Below are 26,301 nucleotides of genomic sequence, written 5' to 3'. Positions count from 1 at the left end.
AAAATTATGTTCAATTCACAGCCAACAAATTCCATCTTGCTGGTTCTCTTTGTTTCTTGCTGGACAGGATTGTTTTTGCGACTCTAAATACTTACTTCAGGGGTTGTCAACCCCTGGAACAGGCTCCCCATGGAGGTGGTTGAATCCTTATCCCTGGAGAAGTCAAAAAGAGGCAGAGATGTGGTGCTGAGGGAGGGACATGGTTTAGCACCAGCCTTGTTAGAGAATTGTTGAATACAGTGATCCTCAAGGTCTTTTCCAGCTGAAATGATTCTGTGATTCTATTTGGGTCTTGAATTTATACATTTTCCTCCCTGATCTTCTGTTTAACACTCGGGAATAATGGTAAAAGAGAAGCTCGTGAGGCCTTTTCAGGTTTGCATCCTTGTGCCTTAACTTTTTCCTGGTTCCACAAAGTACGACTGGGTATGTTTGAGTTGGTTTTAGGATTAATACACTGGGGGCATTTTTATTCTGGGAATAAATACTCATTCTTAGTAGTTCTTATCATCAGTGTAGTCTCTTCTTTTTTTCTGCTTCCTCAAGTAGTCTTTGCAATAGAAACTCAAACTACTAGTTGTAAGATGAGCAACTCATTTAAAAAAAAAAAAGACAGGTTTTAGGTGCAGGTGGCAAATCTTCTCAAGTTTAATAGCCCATTTGGAATGGAATATGGTGGCCTTAAGGAAATATAATGATTGGTAAACAAAAAAAACTACAGGAATCTTGCACTTCACTGCTCAACTCTATTGACCCTGAAATGCAACCATCATGTGGGAACTAGCAGAAAGTTGATGATAATAAATAATACCCCTTGCTGGTGACAGCACTGTAAATGTTCTTCATGTCAAGCAGATACTGAAAGTGAAGAAACATGGAAAATAAAAATTATTTGGAACAGGAGAGTACAAAATACAGCGGAGTGATGCTCAATAAAATAGTTGGGGTACAGTACTTCAGTACAAAGTACATTAACTGTGTTAGGTGTCCTTTTTAGACCATAGAAGTGGAAAGATCTGCAAGTGGAGCCTCCTCTTTCTAGGAGATTGATATAGAAATCAAGAGTTATATACCGGCCTAAAACCAGAATGGCCTGCTTTAGACTTGAGGAGGGCAAATTTAGACTGGAGATTAGGAAGAAGTTCTTCTCAGTGAGGGTGGTGAGACACTGGGACAGGTTGCCCAGGGAGGATGTGTATGCTTCTAGGAGGTGTTCAAGGCCAGGTTGGATGAGGCCTCGAGCAACCTGGTCTAGTGAAAAGCATCCCTGCCCATGGCAGTGGGATTGCAACTAGATGATCTTTAAGGTCTTTTCCTAACCCAAACCATTCTATGAATCTATGCTTGATCTGCAATGGCTTTTTGGAAGGTTTGTCTCCACACAAATCTACCTTCAGCAAATCAATATCTTCTTTCTGAGTGGTTTAACTTTAAGAAATGTCTAAGTATGTATGCATTTAGTATGTTTCCATCCTCATTTTGGTGTGGTTTCTTTTTTTTCTTTTGCCTTTGCAGTTTATTGTGGAATGTCATGGGAACACACTCCTTCCCCAGTTTTTGGGCATGTACCGGCTGACTGTTGATGGAGTTGAAGTGTATATGATAGTTACAAGAAATGTCTTCAGCCATCGCTTATCTGTTTATAGAAAATATGATTTAAAGGTGAGAAATAACCACTCTAACTATAAATGTTAGATTATGCTGATGCTCGAATACATTGCTCAGAATCTTAACTCAGTTCCATTTGTGGCATCGTAAGAGCCAGCGTTAAGTGGTTAACTGATTTATTTCTGCACCAAGCTTGAGCAGAACTGGAGGCTGGCGGTGTAGAAATTGTAGTCATTTACTGGTATCATGCAATTTTGTTACGCAAAGCAATTAAACAGAGTGTGGCTGTTCAATGTAAACAATGGTTAAAGGTAAAACCCTTCACAAAAGCACAAGAATTACTCTCTTTCCTATAGGATTTTATCAACATTCTGGAAAGCCCCAGCTGGCTCTGCAGAGGGCTTTCATAAAATCACTAAATATTATCATCACTTAAACCAGTAAAACACTACTGACAAAGTACATCACTGCTACAAATGCTTGGTATTTCATTTTGTATTTCAAAATTTAGTTTAAAAAGAGAAGGCTATTCAAAACCCAGCACTTCTTGCTTTTATCATAAGACATGTTTTGGTTTTATTCCAGAAGGTTTAGCTTCTTACTGCAATTTTGCCAACAGTTAAAGTTTTTATGTATTGTATATCTACGTTTTTTTTCCCTTCACTTTGGTTTTCAGATGATCTTTCTTTTCAGGCTTACAGTGCTTAATGGCCAAAATGCAGTCTTAGTCCTTCTACCTAAGGGATTGTCTTTTCATTTCCTCCATCAGGTCTGCCCTTAGAAACCCATTTGTTTCTAATGCATTTAATTTCTATGTGTTGAACCACTAAGCACATCTGCAAACTTCTTTTAAGACATTTGCTTAGCATTTGTAATGCTCTGTACTGCACCATCCTCTCCTACTCTCCAGTATCTACACAACAAAATTACATGCAGCATGTTCTCAGCAGTGGTGTCAAAAGCCCTTGCTGTTGTTTACCTCTGTAAATGCTCTGTATACACTTTGTGCAGCTGGACAGAATTGCCTTAAAGATAAACTTCTCTTGCCATTCGAAATTAACATCAATATCACTTTCTTCAAAACCAAGTCCTTCACTGAGCAGTTATAGTTACACTGCATAGACTGTTGTGATGGGTTGAGAATTCCCCCCCAACATTAACTTTGCCAGACCAGCTCAGCTGGAAGCAAATGGAAGCTGTATTTACAAGCAAAACTACAACCTACAATGGAATGCGGTGAACATGTACAAAATATACAATATTTACAATTTTTACAAGTGTTTACAATTAATGAACAGCCCAAGGACTACCCCTGGCCAAGGACCAGGGGAAGGTAATAGCTTCTCCCTCCCTGCCTCCTCCTTAACCCCCCTGTACACAAAGGACAAGAGACAGAAGCAGAGGAGTTAATACCAGTCAAAACAGTGCAGCCAAGGTCAAGCAGAAGTATAGTTAGTCTCTCCCAGAGCGAAGAAGCCAGAAGAGAGAGATTGTTTTGGGAACCAAATCTTATGGTAGATCTCTCTCCAGTGGGATTGTTTAGAATAGTCATTATCTCCCTTTTTACACCCAATAGTGATTTATTTACATTTTACTACTTTCTGTTCAAGATCTGTGAACAATTTCAAAGGCACAGCCTAAAGCTACCACCACTGTAAATGACTTCCTCATTTTCATTGCTGCTGCAGCATCTGTAGTTGGAGGTGCAGAATCCTTTTTCACACAGGAATAGTTTTGACACCTGCTTAGAGCTCACTTGTAGCCCAAGTCTCTACCTGTGTAGATACTGAAACCACGGACTGGCATAGGATTTCAAAGGTATTTTCCTGCCCATTTTGAGGCGTTCTGCTGAAGTTACTTCAGTGCTTCAAATTTGACAGTTAATATGCTTAGGGTTATTCACTATTGTAAATCTACTTTTTTTTTTTTTTCCTCTTTTCCCCTCCACTTTGATTTTCAGCTGATCTTTTTTCAGGCCCCATAGTCTGTTGGAGCACAGAACACAACATAAAATTTAATCAGCAGCAGACTAAAATGTCAGACTTTCACCAGGCTTTGTTATGGAATGGAATGGATTTAAGCTTGAGAAGGGTAGATCTATACTGGAGATTAGGAAGAAATTCTTTCCATTGAGGGTGGTGAGACACTGGAAGTTGCCCAGGGAGGTTGTGGATGCTCCCTTCTTGAAGGTGTTCAAGGCCAAGTTCAATGAGGCCTTGAGCAACCTGGGCTAGGGGAAGGTGTCCCTGCCCATGGCAGGGGGGTTGGAACTAGATGATCTTTAAGGTCCCTTCCAACCCAAACCATTCTATGATTCTGTCCTTATCAGTTAACACTAATGCAATGAAATCCCTGCTGGCTGGGCCATACATAATAGCTAAGACCTTTGTTCTCCATCCTGTCTAAGTTGTGTGGGTTTTTTTTTTTCCTAAGTTTCTCTCTGCAAATAGAATCAAACATGGCATAAAAAGCTGTGGTTGGAAATCCTCAGGTTCTTTAAACTAATAAGACTCCACTCCAGCAGTTCTTTACATGATGCAAACATTCCAACAGATAGTAAAGCTCATTTCCCCATCTTTCACTGTCCAGTTATGTTTGTAGTTACTATTTCTTGCAGTGTGATTGTGATAAGCAAATGCTGGATAATTAAAGGTGTGATCCTGCTCCAAGAAATTTGCAAGGAAATATATTCAAGTCTTTTTTTTTTTAACCCCCACATCCAGCTTGTTCAGAAAACACCATATTGCCTTTTAGTTTTAAGCCCCAAAGTATATTTTAAGATTTAATAATAATTAAATATCCCAAATGCCTTTGGCAAGATTTTGTAAATCTTGTGTGTCCACAGCTGTTCTCATCTCTTCTTTTGACTTCATGTTGCTCTGAGGGTGCTTTATTCTTGTTTGTACTTTGTGATCTTTTCAATATGTGTATGTGTTTATGTTGCGTGACATCCTTTACAAATGTATATGACATGTGTCCAAATATCCCTATAGAATAGGCCAGTCCATAACCATGCAGCTTTAGCTGGCACAAAAAGATGAGAAGTCTGCCAAGCAAACTGAACTTCCAGGATGATATACTCTCAAAATGAGGATGAGGAGAGACACAGAGTCACAGAACAAGGGGGGTTGGAAGGAACCTCTGGAGATCGAGTCAAACCCCCCTGCCAGAACAGGACCATAGAATCCCTGTGCCAGAGCAGGTTCACCCAGAGCAGGTTGCACCTGAGACATGAGGAAAAAGCTCCAGCAGTCAAAAGGACAATAGATATTGAGCATTTGAGGATTTAATCCATCTTTCTTCTCGCATGATATATCTTCTTCAAGTGACTGCAGCAGTTCCACAGTCCTGGGCATTCTACCTACTGTGTCACCTTTCTTTGAAACAGCTCTCAGGTTCCCAGGGATGCAGCTCATCCACTTTTTGACCTGTTGTCGTAACATTTTCAAAGTAGTTGCTGACATATGCACATTTTTAGATCCATTTTTTCTGTTTCAGGGCTCTACTGTGGCTCGAGAAGCCAGTGACAAAGAAAAGGTATGGTGCATTTCTCTTTCTTTTTCAGTTACCTAACCTGCTAGCTAGTCTCAGGACAACCATAACCAGTGCTGTTCTGTCCCTTTTCTTTGTTTTCTGTCATGGTCTCCCATCCTGAGTCCTGCCTTACTCCCTCCATTATCTTCCCTCTGTTTTCTGCAGACCTTTGAATATTGGTTTGCAATGGTGCTGAGATTTCAGAGGTAAGTGAGCCAGTCCTCTACCTCCTCCTTTTCCTTTTTTCTCTTCTCTTAGTTTCTTCAGGCCCTGTCCTGTGGTAGGAAAACATCAGGACTTTCTTCTCTTCCCTCCTGCTGCTTCATCTTCTTTCTCTTGCTCTTTAACATTGAGATTTATGGATGCTCCATGGCAGTTAAAGTGAAGTGGCAACACTTCTAGAGTGAATGCAAAGATGAATCTAAACCTTGAATTGTGAGAACTTGTGGGAATGTAAAGCTCATGCAAACAATAAACCAAGTGACAGACTTAAATGTTCATGTAGCTGTAATGAGAGACAGTTTCCCTCAAATTCTGGGCTGCATCTTTGCTCTAAAAGGAAATTGATCACTTTTTCTCCATCTCCAACTTCAGTTCATTTGGAAAATTTAATGTTCTCAAAATCAATTTCTCTAAAGTTTCAGTGCAGTAGCCTGATGGCTCTTCAGGAGAGGTTTGTCTAGAGATTCTACAAATAATTGAAGGTGGAACATAGCTTCCATCATCTAAGACTTAGATTTCCAAATTTGGGTGAAGTCTAAGAACCTGAGACTGTTTTCTGTTTTTCCAAGCACATTCCTTCTGAATTAGCATAAGATATTTCAGCAATTCCCTTAAAAGAATGCACTTTACAAATTCCAATCAGATCATTTGTTTTTCTCCCAAGCATTACTTGTACTATACCTTCCTCTCTGCACTAAGATCCCACAACTGCACTAAGGAGTAAGGGGCAAGCAGTAGCTGTCAGTCCTACAGTTCTCACTGCACGAAAAACTGTGCCATGTTTTTCCACTTTGTCCTAAGGTATGACCAAACATTTACAATTCTTCTTCCAGCATTAGCAGCTACCATGTCCCCAAGGCCAACTGCAGTTACCACAGTCAGCATGACCTCTCTTTTGCTCTGCCAAGCCCTCAAGATGATGTCTTGAATGGTCTCCCTTCTTTTTCTGTGGTCTATTTTTGTTCTTGTTTAGTAGCATGGCTCTAGTGGTTTTCAAAGCAGAGGGATTAACCCTTCAGTGTCATGCAAACAATATTTGGTGCCATTGAAAGCCTCTGCTGGTTGTACTAAAGTCATCTGGTAGAAATGAGGAGGGCACAGTATTTGGATGGGACCACTCCAGGTAGCAACATTAATGCTTGGAATAGTGATGTGCAATTGAACATTATTCAGTACTTTCAGCTGTACAGGAGCTGATACTATGCAGACACTCAGTGCAGTGGTTTTGAGCAATTGTAGGAATGTGTCTAATACAAATATTCATAATAGCACACACATGCTGTAGTTAATCCATGGAGTGAGAACCTCAAGGAAACCATGCCTTACATTTGTTCCTGTTTAAGTTCATGGCAAAATGACTGTTGAGCCTGGTTATAGCTGAGTTAAAGTTGGGTACTTCTGTATAACTCTGTACACCAGTTAATCTCTAATGTGAAATCCCTGCTTGAATAAGGCCAGTAGCACAATTTCCTATAAACTTCAACACATGTAGTACCTCCCCTGTTGTTTTGCCCAGGGAGGTGGTAGAAGCCCCAGAGAGGTTTGGGTTGGAAGGGACCCCCAAAGGTCATCTAGTCCAATGCCCCTGCAGTCAGCAGGGACATCCTCTACTAGAGCAGGTTGCTCAGGTCCTTGTCCAGCCCAACCTTAAAGATCTCCAGGGATTGGGCCTCAACTGCCTCCCTGGGCAACCTGTTGCAGTGTTCTAGCACCTGGGAGTTTTTAAGGCCAGGCTGGATGTGGCTCTGAGCAACCTGATCTAGTGTGAGGTGTCCCTGCCCATGGAGGGAGAGGGAGGTGTGGAGCTAGATGATCCTTGAGGTCCCTGACAATTCTGTGATTCTATGCTACTATGGAAGGAAAGAAAAACAAAACAAAACAAACAAACAAAAAAACCCTTGGTCCTCCAAAATTCTTCTGCTGCTATTTTTAAATCTCATGCATTATTTTCTTCTCAAAAGAATTTGATTTCTTGGTTCCAGAACTGCACTGAACTTCTTGATGTTGCAAGCAGCAAGAGAGCAGCCTCCTCTTACTCACCATTCCACTCCAACACCAATGCAGTGCAGCAGGGAAGCCACAAGCTACCACTCAGAGCATTTCCAAGAGAGGGAATGAGTTGGGTGTACCTCTGTCTTCACAGAGGGAACTACATTTTACAGTCATTTTAAAAAGGTCTCTTAGGGATTCAGGCAAAGGGAAACCCCTATTTTGCTTATTACATGTTTTGGTCTTCAGTCTTGGAGTTTGCTGTTTGATCTGAAAGAGTCAGAAGAACATGCTACCACATGTCTGTGTTGTAGATGTTCTTCATCATCACTGTGATCTGCATCTCCTGCAACAGGCACTGGGACAGCAGGGATTTGCTCCTCTAAACTACTCAGATGCTTCTGACGGGCACGTTTTAAGCTTCAATTAAAAGGGGGTTGTGTGTTTGTATGAACAGATGAAGCAAGTTTGGGTTTGAAACTGAGTAGTGCTAAGGACCTGCTGTCATGAGGTGCTCCTCTGCACGTGTGGCACCTACTTCAGGACCTTGAGGACTCTGTTAACAGACACCAGTATCTAAATGGTCTGCTATTCATAACTGGGAAGTGAAAGCCCCACCGCATTTTTTTAATCATTTTAGCAAATGCTCTGAAGAGATTTGGGGCATCTCCTACCTTAGGGAAAAAAACGGCTCTGATTAACCAAAACCAGACAGTCTCAAATACTGGAGCAGTAATTCATTAGCTGATTTTTAGCCTGAGGCAAGCTAAAACATCAATTTATTAATATCACCCTGAAATGACATTAATAATAATAGGATTTAAATTAATGGCAGCATTATTTAATTACTTATTATAAAGGTACCCACTGCAATTCACATCTGAAAGCAGAAAAGTAATGAAAGACAGGAGGCTTTTGGTGCTAAAATGTACAAGCTACAGTGTCTGGCAATGCTCTAGCTGTTAAATGGGCTTTTAAGGAATTCATATTTAATTTCATTATTCAGGTAATCAGATGGTTTTCAGAATATTGAGCATAATATTTTAGCTTCTTTTATGGCAGCAGAAAACAGAAGAGCAACTCTCTCAGTCATGTCCTAATGCAGCCTGCAGGTTTTTGATGCCTCACTTTGGCAGATTTGGCTAAAATGATGTTCTTCAATCTTTTTTCCTGTTGCACTACTCCTCTTGTTATTTAGTTAATAAAGGAGTAGTGCAGAAAGATTTAATGGACTGTTAAACAAAAAAAATCAGGACAAAATTCTTTTCCCACTTCATTTTTGTAGCATAAAGTAGATAATCAGTATTGAAACATGTTGTTAAAATCCATTTTTAGGAAGCAAAGCTGGCAGCAATGAGTTTGAGAGTGTTACTCTTCTGTCCTGTGTTCACTTTATCTCCTGTTTGACAGTCTTCACCTGTTTATTATCCTCACATGCTGCTGAGAAGCTCTGAAACTGTCATCTCGGTACTTTGTGATCATCAGTGCGGAGACCCAAGCTCCATCCCTTAGATTTCACCTTAACACCACAAATCCTCTCATTTGCTTTGTGAGTGATATTTTTAATAATGAAGGCATCAATTTCTTGGCAACAAGTTATCATAACATGCACTTACAGATGTCCTGAATTGTAAGAGAACAGTATGCTTCAACAGTTGTCAAATTCTGATAGCTGCTCCTTTTTTTTTTTTTTTTTTTTTTTTAGACTTTAGGGTGTTTTTATAACTTTTATTCTTTTACTGGTGGGCGTTTTCTCTTCATTCCTTGGACAGTTTTGCCCTCAAGTGAAACCAGGATAATGCAGATCACCCCTGGTGGGCTGCCTGCTCACAATTATGCTGTACTTTCACTATGACATCAGATTAGCAGTTGGAGCCAAGTCTGCTTACACTTCTAAAGAACCTAAGCACATTGCTTTGGAGTGAGCAGCTCAGAAGGAAATTTGAAGAATCGGACTAAAACCTACCTGAAGTGAAGCCCACCACATAAGCAATGTCAAAGATTATTCCATGGAATCATAGAATCATTAAGCTCGGAAAATACCTCCAAGATCATCAAGCCCAACCCTCATGTTTCAAATCAATCTAAAATTGGTTGCATGGCCACCTCTGTGGTATCTGTTGTTTCCTAATCAAGCAGAAACAGGAAAATTCTAGTAAATACATTTCAACAAAGGATTTTATATTCCTTTTTGGAAAAAAAAAAAGCCATAGTTGATCTCTGTGTTACATCTTAGCTGATTTGTATGCAAAATAAAGAGCTCTGATAATGAGGTTGGAAGATAGAATGATAGAATTGTTCTGGTTGGAAAAGACCTTGCAGATCATTGTGTCCAAACACTTTCAGACTCTGCCAAGGCTGGTGCTAAACCATGTCCCTCAGCACCACATCTCTGCCTCTTCGAAACACCTCCCAGGGTTGGGAATTCAACCATCTCCCTGGGCAGCCTGTGCCAGTGGCTGAAATCCCTTTCAGGGAAGAAGTTTCTTCTGATATCCAACCTATAACTCCCCTGGTGCAACCTGAGGCCATTTCCTCTCATCCTATCACTTGTAACTAGGGAGAAGAGACCAATCCCCACCTGGCTCCAACTTCCTTTCAAGGAGCTGTAGAGAGCCTTCTGGTTCCCACCCTCAGCTTCCTTTTCTCCAGCCCCAGTTCCCTCAGCCACTCCTCACCAGACCTGTTCTCCAGACCCTTCACCAGTTTCATTGCCTTTTAGAAAGCTTTAGCAATCCTCTTGCAAATGTCACCACTAATGTTGACAATGGTCATTATTTTTGGTCCTGATGCACCAAAAAAAATCCCTTTGTAGAGAAAACAAATTCCTAACATTCATTTCAACTCATGAGGATAGGATGCAGAGTTGAGGTGTGGTGAGAAATCTGCAAAAACCATTTCCATTTCAAGAATTTCTTCTTTTTTTTTTTCTCCAAACCATTATCAGTGGCCTGTTTCACCATCATTTTGGGGGTTGAATCAGGCTTTGCATGCTCTCTCATCTTAATCTTTATTGCTTGTCAGCCTTTTCAAAGGCTGTGAAATCTTCCTGCTGTTAAAATTCTTTGAGACCATGGCAAACTTTGGAATGCAAACCTGAAGTGTGCAAATAACACAGATTTTTTTTTTTTTTTTTTACTAAATAAATACCTCACATTTGTAAAACCCATTGGGCCTTCCTTGCATCTTTAATTAGTGGATTAAAAACAGTGGAGATGATGCAGAAAGAAAGTCTATTATTAATTTAGTGGAAGCAGTTAGATGTTCATCTCCTGTGCAGCTCTTAAAATATTTAGTTCTTTAATGATAGTAATATGTTCATTATGATGAATTACATTCTAGGAGAATCTTTTTCCAACAAGGATTTTGCTTCATTGGAAATGTTTGAGCCTTCATTAAAAATTAACCATATCAATTATTTCATTAAAGCCAAGTCTCGATTTTTCCCTTCAGATAGTGCCACAACCTGGTTTTCTTGGTATTTATTTAGTTCACTCTGCAAGAAGAAAATACATAGCTTGAAATTTTTCAACATGAACACATATATTATTAATTTTAAATAACTAGAAGGCCCCTCCTAGTCACATATTTCATAGTTTTTTAATTGCTGGATTCACTAATCAATTTTAAGACATAAATCTAGGTTAAAGTACTGCTGGAGTCTCTACTGCTGCTGGTTGTCATTAGTAATATTTGAGAGTGCAGCAGTATCCTCAGGTTATTCAGCTTCAGATAAATAAGGAGAGGGATACTGCCTAGCACACCAAAAAAGTCTTTGTCTAAGAACACCTAGAAAGGGAGAACAGGCTGGGAGGTCTCATACAGATGATGTGGTGAGGGCAAGCACTCACATGTGGCTTTTTAGCTTCAGGTTCTCCTATGGGACCCACTGCTTTTGCTTCTCCCTTTTAGTTCATGTGCCTGGCTCCTGGCTTTTTGTTTCTGCAGCCCTGTACTTGCCAGGTCTTCACAGCTATGGGTGTTTGGGGGAAGAAAAATGACCTCAGGTAAAAATCCTCAGAGGGACTTCTGTGGATTGGAGAAGCCAGCATGTGAGGCAGGTGCTTCTTTGAGAGTTGTGAAGACCTGGAGCAGGCTGCTCAGAGAGGTTGTGGAATCTTCTTCTCTGGACAGTTTCAAAACACTCCTGGACATGTTCCTGTGCAACTTTCCCTAGGTGACCCTGCTTTAGTGGGGGATGTTGGACTCCATCTCCAGAGGTCCCACCATCCTGTGAGTCTCTAGAGTCCAGCTTTCTGGGGAGAGCTGATTCATAGAATCATAGAATTGTCTGGGTTGGAAGGGACCTCAAGGATCATCAAGTCCTAACACCCTGCCATGGGCAGGGACACCTCACATTAGATCAAGTTGCTCAGAGCCACATCCAGCCTGCCCTTAAAAACCTCCAGGGATAAGGCAACCTCCTGGGCAACTTGTTCCAGTGTCTCACCACCCTCATGGGGAAAAACTTCTTCCTAACATCCAATCTGAATCTACCCATTTTTATTTTTGTTCCATTCCCCCCAGTCCTTTCACTACCTGACACCCTAAAAAGTCCCTCCCCAGCTTTCCTGTAGCCCCCTTCAGATCCTTTGGAGCTTCTCTTCTCCATCACCCTGAATGTCCTTGGGAGCACTCCTGGGCTCTTGTGCTGCAAGAAATGCAGCAGTGTCAGCTTTGCTAGCTGGTTTTTATTATAAATATTAATTTACTAATAATTGAATTGTATAATCAAAATACCATTATAAATAGATTAGAGGCAAGGTTAAAGTGTGCTGTGGCACCTGTTCTACTGGCTTACCTCTCTTTCCCACTGCCAACCAGGGCTGACTGGCTGATGCTGTGCTGGGCAGGAAGGCTGTGGCAGAGCCCAGTGATGAACCTGCATCTCAGCATCTTAACCACAGACACATCCTTCCTTTTTTTTTCCCAAGCCCTCAGTTTTAAACAGCATTAATAGAGTGGGGGGTTTTTATCATAAACCCACAGGATCAAAGATTGCATTGGGTTGGAAGGGACCCTTGAAGGTCATCTTGTCCAAGCAGGGACATCTCCCAACTAGATCAGGTTGCTTAGGCCCCCATCAAGTTTGACCTTGAATGTCTCCAGGGGTGGAGCCTTCACATCTCTGGGAAACCTGTTCCAGTATTTCACCACTCTCATTGTGCAGAGCTTCCTCCTGATGCCCAACCTAAATCTGTCTTGCCCTAGTTTCAAACCATTTCCTCTTCTCCTGCTGCTACACAGCCTTCTAAACAGTTTTTCAGAGTTAATTAATTTATTTCACTTTAGCCTATGCCTAGGTTGATAAATAACTTGGCTATACAAGGGGGAAAGATAATCTGAGGATTTTATATTTTTTTTTTCTCAGTAACTTCAGGCTAGAAATGAAAGGAGCCTGTTTTCCTGTGTTCTTTTCATTATTATTTCATCTTAACTCGATTCATCCCATTCTCCTCTCCATTCTTATCCAGGCATCCCACGCACTGGATTCCATCCTCCAGTGCTGGCAACATCCCTGGATCCGCAGTCCCACCCCTGCAGATTTAGCCCTCCTCCATGGACAGTTTGCTCCATTGTGTATGATCATCTCAACAGCTGTTAGTCTGGAGTGCTTCTCTGATGTTTCCCCTCCTCATTTTCATCCTAAACAACCTACTGACTTTGCCAGAAAGAAAATAGATGCACACTGTACTGTCAGATGGTAGTAAACAAGTCCTTGTGAGCTTCAGCCCAAAGCATTCTGTGATTCAAGAAGTGTCTGACATCTTGAATTAAAGCAGCAGAGCACTGCAGGGTGATTCCTCCCTGGAAGGAGTCTAGGACAGATGAATGGTCATAGCTCTATCTCAGCTGCTTGAGGGTTTTTTCATTTTATTGTCAGTTCAAACAGAGGGCCTCTAGTAGAGGATGTTTTAATACATCAACATGTTCTAGATGCAACACTTGAATAATTCAGAGCAGCCAGACTAGGACCCTGGTTTTTAGAGAGTTCCTAGGTGCCAGGATAAAATGGATTTAACATGGAGTCAGGACTACTAAAATGTTACTGATTGCTTCAGGAGGGTTGAGCAGTTACTAGAAGAGAAGGGTCACCTTTCCAAACACAAGCAGCATTGAGCAAGTCATATATTCCAAGTCCAAAACAAAATAACTTTGGGCAGTAAGGAATATTTCAGCCTTTTCTGTGCACAGCCTCAACAGCAAAAAAAGAACTTCTGGCCATTGGGGAGATCTCTGAGGGCATTTCAGGGTCTGCTGTGATGCTCACATTTTAATGATCTGCTTTCCACTATGTACACTTTGGAGCAGAGATTCTTTTCAGATCCTCTGAGATTCTTCTCCTTACTGTGTCATAAGAAGAACATAAACTTGATGAAAAACAGTCTTTCCAGTAGGGCTGTAAGCAATGTCTGAGCAGCTAAACTTAGGGAGGACATTCCAGCAGGCTGATGGTGGCTGCCTTTTATTCCTAGTGGAAAGTCTTTCAGATTAAGGGGGAATTGTTTTATTCAAGGGACCCAGTAGTGCTGAGGGTCACTGAAGGTTGCAGCAGCTGGTTGTTCTGCAACATCTTCTTCCTCACTACTGATTGAAGATGGGGAGCAGGGAGAAAGCCTGTTCATTGCTCTTAGTGGGCCAATTTTGTTAAGGCTTTGATTGCAGAAGCCACTCTTACCTACTTCTGGAAGCCACTGTTACTTCTGGAAGCCACTCTTACCTACTTCTGGAAGCCACTCTTACCTACTTCTGGAAGCCACTTTTACTTACTTCTGGAAGCCACTTTTACTTACTTCTGGAAGCCACTCTTACTTCTGGAAGCCACTGTTACTTCTAGTTTGCTCAACCAAACACCCTGAAGGAACTGCTCTTTTGTTTGTTGGCTTCCTGGCTTGTTTTAAGTAAACTTCCAGCCACTGCCCTTTGAAAACAGATCCTATCTGAGGGGTCTTAGTAGAGAATGCAGTGGTTACTCTGTCTGGCTTTCCTTACAGCTGTTGCAAATCCTGTCATGGGAGGGTTAAAGATGGAGATAATCAGCTAATGCTCCAGCATCAGCTCTACTTAATGATACATTGCAGTTGCCATTTCTAAGCAGCATTTCGTGATTGATGCTCACTTGATGCTTTCAAATAATTATTTAGTACTAGGCACTCAGGAACATTCACAGCAGCTCTGTAAGATGCAATCCAGTCTGACTTCATCTCTAAGATCTGCTGCAAGCACTTTGTTATGAGCTATAGATTGTGTTTTGATTTCATTTATTGACAGTCACATCTTGGAAGGATTCCAATGCAAACCAAGGCTCAATGCAGATTGAGTCAGAGGTTTTGGGTTGGCTCCATTTGCTGCACACCCAGTAGATGTACATCTTTTAGGCTATTTACAGGAGGATAAACTAAAACAGCTCCATGGCTGCAGTTCTGGGCAGCTGTGTGTGATGGAGGTGCCTCTGCTTCCCCTGGAGAGGTGGCTTGGTGATACCTCCTTGGGCACAGGGGAGCTCCAGAGGTCTGGGGCCAGCAGCTTCACCACACTCCTATTTGTGATCCTGCTCTTAAAGTTGTTTTGCTTTCTTGTAGGCCAAAGAGCTGCCGACGTTCAAAGACAACGATTTCATTAACGACGGCCAAAAGATCCATATTGATGAGAACGACAAAAAGATGTTCCTTGAGAAACTCAAGAAGGATGTTGAGGTAAGAACATGCCTGTTAAGTTTGTGGAAATGGCACTAGGTGATCCTTAAGTACCCTTGCAATCCAACGATGGCCAAAAGATCCATATTGATGAGAACGACAAAAAGATGTTCCTTGAGAAACTCAAGAAGGATGGTGAGGGAAGAACATGCCTGTAAAGTTTGTGGAAATGGAGCTAGATGATCTTTAAGATCTCTTACAACCCAGGGGGTGGGATGGTGATCCAGTTTTAACTCATCCTTAGCATCACAGCAGTAAGAGTGCTTCAGTAATTAGTGTGCAGCAATTGGGCTCATTATCGTAATGTCGTTTTTCATACGAATTTGCAGTTAGCTGAATAGAGTCAATGCTTAACAGAAATGTGTTAATAAGTGAATTTAGTGTCATGTTTGCAGTTAGTTCAGCAAATAAAAGAAAATTATACTGGGCTGGCTTGTTCACACAGCTTGACTTCAGCTTCTCTAACTAAAAATACTGTCACCACAGTATTTTGCAACCCTTATACTCAAGGCCTAAAATGAGTTTTCCTTTTTGGAAGAGACCAGATCACAAAATGTGTCTGGGACTTGAGGAGACTTTCATCTCTTTCTATCCAAATGGGTCTGTGAATTGACTTGGCTAGTTCTTCAGGTCTAGATCACATTAGTTACACAAAACACAACACTGAAACTTCAGAATTTACCCCATTGTTTGCTTTTGAGGAAATCTAATTTCCCATCACAGAAGAGAAGTGAAATTAATGGTGCTGGCACTTATGAAAACAGGAATCTTTTGTGAAATATCAATGTGTGTTTGTTTTATATTGAAAATACTCTGCTGGAAAAGTGCTCTGCTGGCACAAGTCTAGAAGGAAGTTTACTTGGGTTTAAGTTTTGTGCTCTTTTAAGTCATGCTGCTGTCACTGACTGAATCATAGAAACATTCAGGTTGGAAGAGACCCTCAGGATCACCAAGTCCAACCCAGAACTCTACCCTACAAGGTTCACCCCTAAACCATATCCCCAAGCACCACATCCAAACCACCTTTAAACACAGCCAGGGTTGGTCACTCAGCCACCTCCCTGGGCAGCACATTCCAATGCCTGACCACTCTTGATGTGAAAAAATGTTTCCTAATGTCCAGTCTAAACCTACCCAGTCACAGCTTGAGGCTGTTCCCTCTTGTTCTATCACTACCTGTGAGAAGAGACCAGCACCAGCCTCTCTACAATGTGCTTTCAGGTAGTTGTACACAGCCATGAGGTCTCCCCTCAGCCTCCTCTTTTCCAAACTAAACAGCCCCAGCTCCTTCAGTCACTCTTAATGAGATTTATTCTCCTGATACTGATGCTTTTACAGCAAGGATGCTGCAGACAGTATCTTAAGTGCTTGCAGGGAATGTGGAAGATCCTTTATTCCTCCAGAAAGAGGATTGTGTGCAATCTTCTGCATGATTAACTGGACTGCGGACACAATGTCAAATTCCAGATCATGTCTTGAGAGAGAGAGGCTTTTTTTTATGTGTTTGAAGTTTACAGAGAGCATAGTTAAATATCCACATAAAGCACTGGTGTGAAGTGATCTGGCACCTTGCATTTCTTCTATTGGTACCTAATGTCATAGAATCATAGAATGGGTTGGGTTGGAAGGGACCTTAACGATCATGTAGTTGCAACCTCACTGCCATGGGCAGGGACACCTCCCACCAGCCCAGGTTGCTCAAGGCCTTATCCTTCCTGGCCTTGAACACCTCCATGGAGGAGGCATCCACAGCCTCCCTGGGCAACCTGTTGCAGTGTCTCACCACCCTCACTCTAAAGAATTTCTTCCTACTATCCAGTGTAAATCTCCCCTCTTCCAGCTTCAATCCATTCCCCCTCATCCTATTACTACAAGCCTTTGTAAAAAGTCCTTCCCCAGCTTTCTTGTAGGTGCCTTTCAGGGACTGGAAGGCTGCTCTTACGCTCTCCCTGGAGCACTTTGTCCCCAGTGTGCAAACAGGGGGGGACAATGAAACGAAATGCAGGACACTCAGCAGGTGATTGTCTCACTAGACAACATTTGCAGTTAAACAACATATTTTGCAGTAACATTTTAATCTTTATGACTTTTTGTCTCTTCTTGTTTGTAATTAAGTTTGAGTTCTGTATTTCTCTAATAACTGAGTCTTAGATCCACCTCTTGTGCTCGAACAGTCAAACATCTGTTACTGTTGGTTGGATGTCCTCTTAGCTGTTTTCCTGCATCCTCATTCCACTGAAAATATCCTGACCAAAAGCACTTAAGAATACTTTTTGCAGGTTAGATCAGATGATCTTTCCCTTGTGCTGATCTCCCCAAGTCTTTTTGCTGGCAGCAGCAGCACATGAGCCCTTGTGCTTAGGTGGCCAAGAAGACCAATGTCATCGTGGCTTGCATCAGGGATAATGTGGCCAGCAGGTCTAGAGATGTGATTGTCCCCCTGTAGTCAGCACTGGTAAAGCCACACCTTGGTACTGGGTTCAGGTTTGGGCCCCTGAATATGGGAAGGACATTGAGCTGCTAGAGTGTGTTGAGAGAAGGGCAACAAATTTGGTGGAGGGCCGTGAACACAAGTCTTGTGAGGAGTGGCTGAGGGAAGACCTCACTGCTCTCTACAACTCCATAAAGGAGGTTGGAGCAAGGTGGGGGTTGTCTATTCACCCTAGTAACAAGTGACAGGACAGGAGGAAATGGGCTCAAGGTGTGCCAAGGGAGGTTTAGGTTGGGTATTGGGAAAAATTTCTTCACAGTGAGCCTTCTCAGGCACTGGAACAGGGAGATGGTGGAGTCACCATCCCTGGAGGTGTTCACAAGAGACATGGATGTGGTGCTTAGGGATGTGGGTTAGTAGCTTAGCAGCAGTGGTGGGGTTGTGAGCTCTAGGCAAGCAGTTGGACGTGATGATCTCAAGGTCTCTTCTAACCTCAACAGTTCTGTGGTTCAAACCTATGAATTTTTTTCCCTTAGAGCCATTCTCTTCTAATTTGCAGTTCATTCTTTTTCCCAAGAGTCTGTACTTTTTCATGCTTTTTTTTTTTGTAGTGTTATTATTGGCAGGTTGTTGGAGGTTTTTCTCTGTCTCTCAGTATTTATCAAGTACATAACAATATGCCTAGAGTCCTTCCACTCCGTCACCCTTGGCCAATCTCACCTCTTCTTGGACATCATCTCTTCAGACTTAGATCTCTTCTAGTCTTGTGAAGAGTCTTTTGCCTTATTACACTGAAATTATTAGAAAACAGGTTTGTCTCTCCTCAATCTCCCAATACTGCTTCTAGCACTTGAATTTACAGACACTTTATCTCTGATTTATCTTTTTTAATCTCTGATTTCTCTTTTTTTAATCTCTGATTTCTCTTCTTTTAATCTCTGATTTCTCTTCTTATCTCTGATCTCTTTTTTTAATCTCTGATCTCTGTTCTTTGATCTCTGATTTCTCTTTTTTTCTTAGCCAGGATTTTGACCAACTGTAGTTTCTCATTTCCTGGTCTTTTGTGCTCTTTCACCACTACAGCTATCCAAAAGTCTGGTTTAAATCTCTTCTTCTCTGGTCTGCTCTAACTTTGTAAGCATTCAGGGTTTCTAAAAACTGAAACAATTTGTATTTTCAGTTTTTTTTCTCTGCATACCACCAGCAAGGGCTCCAGTTCAGTATGGCTTTCAGGCTGCAGCACAGCTCTGCCCTGCCTACCCCTCATCCCCATGAACTGTCTGTCTCCCTGCTTTTCTCCCTTCCTTGTTTCCATCCCCCTCTCCTAGCTTCTGCCTTGTCCTGTTTCCTTCAAGTAAAATAACATTTTATGCATAAAGCATGCACAGGAAGCTCCCACCCTCAGCCTTTCCACAAAACCTCCCTTCCACTCACATTCACGTTTTGCTTACACTATTTGGATTGTGAGCTTGCCCCTGTGAAGGGAATGCAGCAACCTTTTGTGTCTTTGTGGTGTAAAGCCTCACTCCTGGCCACTGCAAGAATATTTAGTCACTTTTTCAGGATCTTCAGTGAATTAAGAGGGGTTGAGGGGCAGCTTTAGCACTACCAGATTGTAGCACCAGCACAGAGGCAGCTCTGGATGTTGAGTGGTGGCACAGTAGCTCTAACTGGAACATGAGCACCAGCTCACACAGGCACTGGTCTTTACTCCAGCAAAAGTCATTTTTCCCTGAGGATTGTGGGAATGTGGACTACAGCTGTTTTCTTTTTCAGTCTCAAGTGGCAGGTGTGCTGTTAGTGCATCTTAGTAAATCCAGGTCTCTCTCTGCTAGCTTTATCACTTAATCCTCCCTTTTGCTGTCTCTTTGAAGTGTCTGAATTATTTGGACCAGATAATCTCCAGAGGACCCTTCAAACCCCTGCCATTCTGTGATTCTGTTTTTCTCAGCTGAAGACATCTTTGTGTAACTCCTCCTGTTTCTAAGTGGAGCCTATATTTTTTAGTGATACTGATCAATTGCTTATTATTGCTTTCTAGTTCCTTGCTCAGTTAAAACTCATGGACTACAGCTTGCTGGTTGGAATTCATGATGTTGAAAGAGCTGAACTGGAAGAAGTAGAGTGTGAAGAGAATGATGGAGAAGAAGAAGGTGAAAGTGATGGGACCCATCCCATTGGAACCCCTCCAGACAGTCCAGGAAACACACTGAACAGCTCACTGCCTTTGGCTCCAGGGGAATTTGATCCAGCTATTGATGTTTATGGAATAAAATCCCATGAAAGTAAGCAGTAATCAGTATTTTTATGTTAAGATGTTTCGATTCTTACACCAAAATCCTAAAGGCTTTGCAACTATATAAAAGTGAACTGCAAAGTATGACTTCACTCTGCAGAAGGGGAAATGAGTTGCTCCTTGGTGCAGCAGAAGACACCCACACACATTTAGCACTGTTTTGAGTATATTTCTTAAGTATTGTGATATGTGAGGATGCAGGCAAAAAATTCACCTGCTACACAGTCAGTTTTTATCCTGGTTTAGCTGTTCAGGTGCAGAGGTTCTCAGTTATTTCATGGGGTTTGCTCTCCCTTTCAGGAAAGCTAGTATCTAGAATTGTTCTTTTCCCTAGCAGATAGGATAACACTGTGAAAAACAGCCCAGAAAGAATGAGACAAGCAGAATTCCAAGTTACATTTCACTTTCTGAAGAAGGTATGCACTCATACCCCATTTCTGGGTCCCAGCTCAGAAAGTCATCATAAAGAGTGTGTAAAAAGCCTTGAAACTGGGTTTGATGTGAGTGTGTAAAATTAAGTAGGACCAAGTAAATTAAGTAAAACAAGTTAGCTGTGGCTGTTCAAGACAGGCAAACTACTTCATTTGCAGAGATAAATACATGTTTGTATTTATGAAGGAACCATGATCTTGTTTGTTGACAGGGAAGCTTTACCTTTCATCTAAAATTTCATTGGTTTTCCACATAGGAAGATGAAATCCACATCACTTTCTGTGAGCAGCAGTTCCTGTTTCTGTATGCTGGTGGTTTATTTTCACTCATTTAGGGGGTTTTGCATTATAGATGAGTGCAGTTAAACTGTTCAGCTAAGGACAGCTCAAGCCTGGGATCTTAACAGCTTTGTGATTCTGACTGACATTAACCTGTCCTAGCTGCTGATTGAGCCTTAGAAAGTCTCCCTTGTCAGTTAAGATGTCTCTAAAGCCATTCTTACTGCCATGTGTTTGCCATTTGCAGATGCACCTAGGAAGGAAGTATACTTTATGGCCATTATTGACATTCTTACTCATTATGATGCAAAAAAGAAAGCTGCCCATGCTGCAAAAACAGTAAAGCATGGGGTAAGTATCTGGGGTGGGGTTGTCCTCTGATTCCATTTCTGCTTCTGCGCTTTTTGGTTTGGGTGCACTGATACAGCACGGCTCAGGAAATCTGGGGAGAGGGGAAACAGAGCAGGATGTGTTTTGTTTCATTTCTGGTTTCATGGAGAATCATAGAATGGTCTGGGTTGGAAGGGACACCCAAAGGTCATCTAGTCCACCCCCCTCTGCTGTAAATAGAAGTATTATAGAAGTACAGAGTAACTGCTACACATTACTTATTGAGAGCAGCACTCCCTTTTTAGCTTCCTTACCCATCAAGAACTCCAGGGAGATTTCTTTTTAGGACCTTGCTCTGAATTAGTGAGATGCACCTCATTCTTGCACACACAGCTGTTCACACCAGACACTTGCATAAGTATAGGGCACTGTGCAAGCTGCTGTGAATCTTATTTCAGATGCAGGGCCCCTGAGATGGTCTCATTTTTTGGTACAGTCTGTTGAAAGTTAACACTTCAGCATACAATGTGGCTGGCTTTACGACACTTCTTAATAAGAAAAAGAAAAAAGCCAGGATTTGCAAAAGAATGCATAAAATGTACATATTAAATACTGAGAGACCATTCAGCAAAGGCTTGTCTGACTACCAAGAAATTGCTGGTTAGCACAGACACCAAAGAACCATGGTGAAGAAGCCCAGTCTTGAGGAGGGTAGACTTAGGCTGGAGTTCAGGAAGAAATTCTTTCTAGTGAGAGTGGTGAGACACTGGAACAGGTTACCCAGGGAGGATGTGGATGCTCCCTCCATGGAGGTGTTCAAGACCAGGTTGGGTGAAGCCTTGAGCAACCTGATCTAGTGGAAGGTGTCCCATGCCCATGGCAGGAACTAGATGATGTTTAAGGTCCCTTCCAACCCACACCATTCTATGACTCCAAAATTACAATTTCTATCTACCATCATCAGTCCTGTGATGATTTAAGGTTCAAATTCCATAAACTTTTTTTAAAAGAGCATAATCATGCATGAAGCTAAAATCTCTCCTCTGGGATCTGAAGGGTCTCTCCTCTAAGTATCAAAAGGATCGGGGCACTGGGGAGGATTTTAATCAAACAGCTCAGAGCTTCTTAGTTTAGAGTGGGAGTGATGTGGAATGCTCAGCCCTAAGCCCTGCCCAGGCCTGCAGAAGGCTTTTTTTGTCTCTCTAAACCAACACTCTCCTTGCTCTCACTGCTCTCAGAGTAGCTGGAAGCTGATGCAGCCATTACCTGGCAATTATTAATGAACTTTTGAGTATAGTGCACTTTAAAAACTCACACTTCTGGCTTAAACAAGGGTTAGAAATGTGTTGTGGATAACAACTACAATTATTGAAGCTGGGTGGGACCAGGACTTCATACAGAACATTACTTTTCTACAACCATTTTATTTATTTCACTATCTCCATTCTGAGCCACCTGATGTGGAAGGTTTTTTTTTTTTTGTTCATTGCATGCATGGAATTCGGAATTCTCCACTTCTGTAAACAAAGAAATAAAAAATTAAAATGTGGCTCAGGCAGTTGTACAGGCCTGCATCAGGAGTGGTGTCACCAGCAGGATCAGGGAAGGGATTGTCTCTCAGTACTCAGCACTGGTGAGGCCACACCTTGAGTACTGAAATCAGTTTTGGGGCCCTCACTCCAAGAAAGGCATTGAGGTGGTAGAGCAGGTCCAGAGAAGGACAGCAAAGTTGTTGAAGGGTCTGGAGAACAGGGCTGGTGAGGAGCAGCTGAAGGAACTAGGGTGGTTTAGTCTGGAGAAGAGGAGGCATTCTGCAACTCCCTGAAAGGAGGTGGGGGCCAGCTTGGGGTTAGTCTCTTCTTCTTAGTAACAAGTGATAGGACAAGAGCAAACGGCCACAAGTTGTCCCAGGGCAGGTTTAGGATGGAGACTAAAAGATACTTTTTCCTTGAAGGGGTTCTTGAAGACTGGAACAGGCTCCCCAGGGAGGTGGTTGAATCCCCACCCCTGGAGCTGTTTCAGAGAGGCAGAGACGTGGTGCTGAGGGACAATGGTTTCACACCAGCCTTGGTAGGGCTATGTAGTGGTTGGACTTGATGATCTTCAAGGATTTTCCAACTGAAACAATTCTGTGATTGGAGGGTTACTGAGTGAGTCCAGATTTAAGTGCATCTGTGTTGAAGAAGTGTTAGCATGTGTTTCAGAGCAGGTGATGTAGCAGTCAGACAGCAGTGTGCCTTACGCCAGTGTTGGCACACCGAATCTGAGTCTGGTGATTCAGTCTTCTCCATGTGAAGGCACTGCTGCTCAACAAACCTGACTCTCGTGGTGACTCACTGGGCAGCAGGGTTAAGTATGCAGTAGGAGACTGAAAAACAATGGAAGTGAAGCATGGAAAGTACAGAGAATGAGTTTCAAACGTGGCAGATGGGTGTCCTACCGTTAGGGCAGTGAGTGCCAGATATCACTGTACTCCTCTGGAGCCTGCAAAGGCAGTTGTAGGGTTCTGCTTGAATCACAGAATGTTAGGGGTTGGAAGGGACCTCGAAAGCTCATCCAGTCCAACCCCCCCTGCCAGAGCAGGAGCACCTAGAGCAGGTCACACAGGAACACATCCAGGTGAGTTTTGAATATCTCCAGAGAGATATGATCTGCGTGAGGGCCATTAGGATTTGTGAGTCTAGTGTCTGGTTCTAAGGTTCCACATGAAATTCATTGACATTCTTGGTAACATTCTTGGTAACATTCTTGGTGACATTCTTGGTAACAAAGCATCAACTAAACACTGCTTCTTCCTTCTTTCCTCTCCCTCCCAATTCTCTGTGTAGGCTGGTGCAGAAATTTCAACTGTTAATCCCGAACAGTATTCAAAGCGCTTCTTGGACTTTATTGCCAACATCTTGACGTAACCCACCATGTCACATAGGAGAGACACGAGACCTGGGGACAGCAGCAGTGGCTACAAGTGTTGGAACAAAAAAGGAACTCAGAGAAGCACTCATCTTGCAGAAAGCAACCCCTTTTGTTTACATCTGCTGGCAAAGATGACTGAAGTGGGGTGGAGTACTCGCTTTAACAGCTGCCTGATATTCCCAGCATAGTTCTAGCTATTTCTGACTCTTTGTGTGTGCAAAAAAAAAAAAAGAAAGAAAAAAGAAAAAAAAAAGGGGGGGAGGGGGGAAAAAAAAACACCAACCAAAAAAAAAGCCCAAAACAACAAAACCATAAAATAAATTAAATAAGTAGGACAGCTTACGGTAAGACTCTGAACGCTACCGGCTGAAACGGAATGACCGAGCAAAGAAGTGTGGGGTGGGGGTGGGGGAAAAGTAAATGCATGTTGAATCTACAATATTGCTATCAAGTTGTAAACTGTGGATCAGTTTATATTTTGAACTTAAAAAAAAAAAAAAAGAAAAAAAAAGGACAGGACAGTATTCTTCACGATCATGATGATGATGACGACGATGACAAAACCTTACTGCGAATGTTACACCCTGGCACTCCTTAACCAAGCAGCTGCAACAGTCCTTGGTGCCAGAGGCTTTTCCCAGGTGGTTCCTAGCAGTTGGGTTTTTTTTTCTTGGGGTTTGTTTTGGTTCTCTTTTCCCCCTCCGCCCCCCCTCCCTTTCCTCCCTCTCCCATTTTTGTCTTCTTTTCATCACATGGCATCAGGAAGCTCAGCCTGAGAGCCAGCCTCCCTTCTCTGACACAGAGCTTAACCTCAGTCGTGCTAGGTGTAGGTTTTTGCTACTTCTTGTTAAGGGAAAACTTTGCTTATTTCACTTTGTTACCTGAGGTTTTTCATTGGGGTTTTTTTTATATTCTTGCAATATAGGAGCATCATAATAATGTGCTACAAGTGGAACAAAGCTGATCTGAAGGAGGGCACAGTTTGGAGCAATAGTAGCAGCTCCATCTTTCCCCCTCCCTCCCCCCAGCCTGAAAGATGTGCACACCTTGGGCTCACTCCCTGGGGTTGTGAAGTTTGGATGCTGAATGTTTAGTAGCGTTTGGAACCAGCAGTGTTTGGTTGTAGGTCCTCATCCTTTGGCAAAGGAACCCTGAATTTTACTGTTTACATTCTTTAGGAAGGCAGGGATCTTTCTGAACCTCAGAGCCGTGTACAATATATGACTTTGTTTTGTTTTGTTTTGTTTGGGTTTTTTTTGAGTTTACATGTAAAGTTCTTTTGCAGTACAAATGAAGTTAACGTTGCTCATCCTCCAAGGTGTAACGTGCAAGTAGTGTACTCCAGTGAATGTCTCGCTCACCTCCACCATAGACTCTTTTACAATAAAATAAGAAAGAAGATTGCAGAGGAATTTTTTTATTTTGGGGAGGGTTCCCCCCCCCGCCAAGGTTGTGTTCTAGCATCAAAATGACCTCTCCTGCCCATTTACTCAAGCCTGGTTGTGTAGTGCGTTGCCTAGAACTGTGCTGGTCGCCTTTAACTTGCTTCAAGTTTTTCAACAACAACAAAACAACAACTTTGTGTTTCTTCTCTTCGTGCGTTTTCTCCTTGAAAGACTCTGTGCCAGAGAGAGAGGAATTCACGCAACGCTTCGACGTTTATCTACTTACACACTGTGCTAAAGCTGTGCCTTTCACATTTCTTCATTCAAGTTCTTAGATTTTTGTAGGCAAAGTTGAGAGAAGTCAAACCCTCCCCTGTCATCGTTTGGAACTCCAACCAGGAGTTGCCAGCATGCCTTCTCCATAGCTAACGTCAGCGCTCGACAGCCTGCACCTGCACGAAACCTGTGCAGTGCTTTACGTCAGAGGAGCCTGTGCCATGGTGTAAGGTACGTCATGGTGCACATCAGAGGAGCCTGTACTGTAGTGTACACTGTGGTGTACATCAGAGGAGCCTGTACTATGGTGTAACATGCCATGGTGTACTATAGCATAACATACACCATGGTGAACATCAGAGGAGCCTGTAACATACACGATGGTGTACATCAGAGGAGCCTATACTATAGTGTAACGTACACTGTGGTGTACATCAGAGGAGCCTATACCATGGTGTAAGGTGCACCATGGTGTTAGAGAAGCTTGTACTATGGTGTAACATGCCATGGTGTACTATAGCATAACATACACCATGGTGAACATCAGAGGAGCCTGTAACATACACCATGGTGTACATCAGAGGAGCCTGTACTATAGTGTTAAATACACCATGGTGTACAGTACACCATGGTGTACATCAGGGGAGCCTGTACAAGAGCAGCCCATTGCCCTCTCTTCAGCAGCTAAAGGCAGTGGTGTCCCTGTGGCTGGGTACTGATGGTTTTCTCCTCCCCCACCTCCCCCCGGGGTTGCTTTGTGAGTGTGCCTCTGGCGCCCGCAGCACTGTTCTCTGTGTGTATACTTTTGTATTGTGTGTATTTAAAGGACTTGGTACTGTGGCTTCATACCTTCTGTGTGTGTGTGTGTCCTCTCCCTGTATACCACAGCTGTCTACATTCTCACCTGAGT

The 26,301-nt window shown here is 42.4% G+C and overlaps 1 protein-coding gene across 1 annotated transcript in view; it reads left to right on the top strand.

The window, feature by feature from the left end:
- PIP4K2A (phosphatidylinositol-5-phosphate 4-kinase type 2 alpha) overlaps window positions 1-23,726 on the top strand; it is a 124,671-nt gene extending 100,945 nt beyond the window's left edge. The window contains exons 5-10 of the mRNA XM_054390052.1: window positions 1,516-1,662; window positions 5,107-5,145; window positions 14,937-15,050; window positions 19,523-19,766; window positions 20,735-20,838; window positions 23,646-23,726. Coding sequence (XP_054246027.1) covers window positions 1,516-1,662; window positions 5,107-5,145; window positions 14,937-15,050; window positions 19,523-19,766; window positions 20,735-20,838; window positions 23,646-23,726 — 729 coding nt within the window. The remainder of the gene's footprint in view (window positions 1-1,515; window positions 1,663-5,106; window positions 5,146-14,936; window positions 15,051-19,522; window positions 19,767-20,734; window positions 20,839-23,645) is intronic.
- The last annotated feature ends 2,575 nt before the right edge of the window (window positions 23,727-26,301 follow it).

This window comes from Indicator indicator, chromosome 20 (assembly GCF_027791375.1).
Source record: "Indicator indicator isolate 239-I01 chromosome 20, UM_Iind_1.1, whole genome shotgun sequence".
In the NCBI taxonomy this organism is placed as follows: domain Eukaryota; kingdom Metazoa; phylum Chordata; class Aves; order Piciformes; family Indicatoridae; genus Indicator; species Indicator indicator.
The sequence above is the reverse complement of the archived record's forward strand: the minus strand, read 5'-3'. Positions and strand labels throughout refer to the sequence as shown.